Here is a 3,892-nt window from a genome sequence, read left to right as displayed (position 1 = left end):
CCCACCTCCAGTGGAAGAGCGTTAAACGAAGTGACGATGTGGTCGGCGGCGGTGGAGATGCCCACCAAGGCGGCCGTCTTCTCGGGACGCGCAATGGCCGCCAGCAGCATGAGCCAGCCTCCGATACTGGAGCCCACGAGTATCTACAAGGAAATAAAAACGCGGTTGACTACATGATGCAACAATCATCACTTGTACCTAATGGTGTGTCCTTTGACGGTACGGGACATGTTGCAGACAATTTCAAGTTTGAGCCAATGCGGTTACACAGTGACACCTTGTGGCGAGACGGTGACACAACAGGAAACGGTGAGGTTGCATTTAAATGAAAAATCCCGCTCTTTGGTATCTTACAATTTTCCTTTTTTAACTTGAGTTTCGAGCAAGCGGCTTTGTTTTTGCAATGTGTGGGCTTTCTTACACATTAAAAAAAAAAAAAAAACGGTTCACAATCATTCTGTGTAGACCTCACTTTGAGAATGTGAAGCACTTCTCACCTGTGGGCCCTCTGCAAATTCATCCAGCATAAAAAGGACATCTTTTTTCCACATGCCAATGGTCCCCTCTGCTAGGACCCCTTCTGAGGCCCCGTGTCCGGTGTAGTCAAACCTATGCGAGACCAAAAAGAACCAAATGTCCTCGAAGCTTAATGAAGACTAAATGTTGCTTTCACCCGCTGGTGGTTGGCTGACTACTGTTTAAAAAAAAAAGTGCGTGCAGACGATCAAGTTGATCAGTGTAGCCAAAATCATGATCACGGTTAAAAATCGACTAACTGTGAAGCCCGAGCTTCATACAGGCAGACTTGGCCTCTTATTTGGAGTCTTCTTTCTGAGTATGTGATGTTACACAACAGTCTCACATCATTTGACAGTGAGACTGAGAACAAGTAGAGGTTTCAACTGTGTTTTCGTAAGCTCCAGTTTGTTTCAATGTGTTGTGGCGGAGGGATAAAATGACATAAAAATGTGTCCGAAATGGGTCTTGATTGTGGTCTAAAACCCTGCGATGAAGGAGTTCACCGTATACCACACAAGGGTTCATTTTTAATGGCTCTTCTGTTAATTTGGATAAATGAAAAGCAGCTAGCAGGGGACAGTGTGAGTGAGGGTATTATCGCCGAGAAAGCACGGCAACTTCACTCGGATATCATCAAGAGGCACCCTGGAAGTTCGTCATCCATTAACCCATTAAATACCATCACAAAGGAAAATAAAATGACTTTATTATACAGTACAGTGTACAGTGTTTCTTTAATTACAATACAATTGCACATTCATTATACATAAAATAAGGTATATTTTTGTGCAGTTTTAAGGCTTATTTAGTAGAAAATTATTTTTTATGTGGACCTAGGAACGGATTATTCTCATTTTAATGGTTTCTTATGGGAAATAAATGTTCGGAATAAGAACTTTTCGCCTTACACACACTTTCTCGGAACCAATTATGTTCGTAAACTGAGGTATCACTGTATTACAATTTTCCTTTTTTAACTTGAGTTTCGAGCAAGCGGCTTTGTTTTTGCAATGTGTGGGCTTTCTTACACATTAAAAAAAAAAAAAAAACGGTTCACAATCATTCTGTGTAGACCTCACTTTGAGAATGTGAAGCACTTCTCACCTGTGGGCCCTCTGCAAATTCATCCAGCATAAAAAGGACATCTTTTTTCCACATGCCAATGGTCCCCTCTGCTAGGACCCCTTCTGAGGCCCCGTGTCCGGTGTAGTCAAACCTATGCGAGACCAAAAAGAACCAAATGTCCTAGAAGCTTAATGAAGACTAAATGTTGCTTTCACCCGCTGGTGGTTGGCTGACTACTGTTAAAAAAAAAGTGCGTGCAGACGATCAAGTTGATCAGTGTAGCCAAAATCATGATCACGGTTAAAAACCGACTAACTGTGAAGCCCGAGCTTCATACAGGCAGACTTGGCCTCTTATTTGGAGTCTTCTTTCTGACTATGTGATGTTACACAATAGTCTCACATTATTTGACAGTGAGACTGAGAACAAGTACAGAGGTTTCAACTGTGTTTTCGTACGCTCCAGTTTGTTTCAATGTGTTGTGGCGGAGGGATAAAATGACGATGATGAAGGAGTTCACCGTATACCACACAAGGGTTCATTTTTAATGGCTCACCTGAGGTACGAGTGTCCAAGTGACTGGCAGAATTCTTCCAGCGCCTCAGCTTTCTGTCCATTCATGTTAGACCCATAACCAGGCAGGAAGACCACCCCTGGACTTTTGCCTTTCACCCTCCTATAGGCGAGTTTGGGTAGATCAGGCCTGGTAGCATACTGGACTGTGGACTTGTGTCTTCGGTCTCCTGGTGGACACACAAGTGTTAGTATTGCATGTTATGTAAACATGGAGGGAACATGGTGGAAGAAAGGCAAACTCCTCAAGGTAATTTCACAGGATGAAAGCATGTTAATCGTTAATGACACTCAAATTATATCTGACTGTGATGTAATTAATTCAGTGTCGAGCACATAATGTACAGTCCAGTATTTTTAAAACGACGCAGTCTTTCAAAGCCACACCCCCCTCGTATACGTTTAAATGGCCACCCAAGCTAACATAGGCCGTCTTTACGAAGCCGAGTGGACAATTTAAGAACCGGCCAAACCTTTCGAGTGTGTGTCGGACGAAGGTACGAAGCCGCCATGGCTTAAAAAGCGAGAAAACCCTCTGCGACAAGACCTCAGCGCGACAGCTGCCATACTGGAGCGCGAGCTACTGACGAGAAAGTCTCGCGAGAAGTACCGGCGCGGTCTCGTTCACGGAAATCACTTCTGATTCGCACACAGCAACAGAGATGTAAGTACTCATAGATCCCGCCTCGAGCGGGTTGGTCCATTGCTGCTCGTACGCCATATTGAATGAGTCAGCTCTGCTGAAGACAGAATGCAAGGAAAGAAAATAGTTCATTTATTCTTGATCATTTTTTTATTCATTTGCAGTGCTGACCTGGCTGAAGACACCAGAGTAAACCAAAGCAAAAACATATATGACAAACTACATATCAGTGATAGTTACAGTTATATGTTTAGATATTATGTCATCGTACATGGTGAATAAAAGGTTCATCGCGTAAAGTAAGGGAGGAAGAATAAATTACGTACGTTTTATTATTTGTGTTTTCCAGCCTTTTGAGGCAGATAATTAAACATGGTCAAAAGTAGTGTGGACTTTGAAGACAAGAACAGGAATGAAACCTGTTGGAATGGAGAATGAAGGTGGTAGTAAGCATGGTGAGCAGAGAGCAAATGAACAAAAAATGTATACCTGTTATTCAGAAGATTAAGTATGGTCATGTTAGATCTATGTATTTTTTATAACATGGCTTACACTTAAAAACATTATATTCAAAACCCAATGTACTGTTGGCGTGCCTGTTCGAAGATAAAAACTTGAAAATTGTGGAGAGTCGTACGTAATTAATTTAAGTAATAACGCAGGTGAGTCATCCAAAAGTGGTTCAAAAAGACGTGGCTAGACTAATACAGGTATAATGATATAATAACGAGTGCTAGTAGAAGCAGGGTTAGTTAAATGACGACGGAGGTGTTTTGTTGTTGTTTTTTTAATGTGTTTAAATGGCTGCGCGTTAATTATTATGTGGAAAGAAGCTGAGCCGCTGGTGAGTTTGCGCCTGTCATGTGAAGAGTGGAACAAGACTCAGAACGTCACAGGCGGAAGGTCACCGAGCGGAGGAGCGGAGCGGAAGCTGGACTGGGGGGCAGTCCGCCATTGTGGAAGATGGCAGGGGGGGGTATTCCCGTAAAACGCTCGTCACGTTCCCGTTGACTCACTCCCCCGCTCCTCTCCGTTCGCTCCGACATCCACCTCGTTCACAGCCCAATTTATTCGTCGATAAACGGCGACGTC

General features: G+C 43.2%; 1 protein-coding gene across 2 annotated transcripts in view; it reads right to left on the bottom strand.

Annotated features, from left to right (window-relative positions):
• The window catches only part of abhd10b (abhydrolase domain containing 10, depalmitoylase b), a 4,878-nt gene extending 2,113 nt beyond the window's left edge, over positions 1–2,765 (bottom strand). Inside the window, exons 1-4 of one of the 2 annotated variants that reach the window (XM_019894927.1) lie at positions 2,631–2,765; positions 2,141–2,324; positions 1,624–1,735; positions 6–143 (exon numbers count right to left, since the gene is read on the bottom strand). In XM_019894927.1, coding sequence (XP_019750486.1) covers positions 6–143; positions 1,624–1,735; positions 2,141–2,324; positions 2,631–2,724 — 528 coding nt within the window. In that variant the 5' untranslated portion in view covers positions 2,725–2,765. Of the gene's footprint in view, positions 1–5; positions 144–1,623; positions 1,736–2,140; positions 2,328–2,630 lie in introns of both variants that reach the window. The other variant, XM_019894925.1, reaches the window with a different exon arrangement.
• Between the last annotated feature and the right edge of the window lie 1,127 nt (positions 2,766–3,892).

The sequence above is a fragment of the Hippocampus comes genome, unplaced genomic scaffold, assembly GCF_001891065.2.
Source record: "Hippocampus comes isolate QL1 unplaced genomic scaffold, H_comes_QL1_v1.1 scaffold138, whole genome shotgun sequence".
Taxonomy (NCBI): Eukaryota; Metazoa; Chordata; class Actinopteri; order Syngnathiformes; family Syngnathidae; genus Hippocampus; species Hippocampus comes.
The sequence above is the reverse complement of the archived record's forward strand: the minus strand, read 5'-3'. Positions and strand labels throughout refer to the sequence as shown.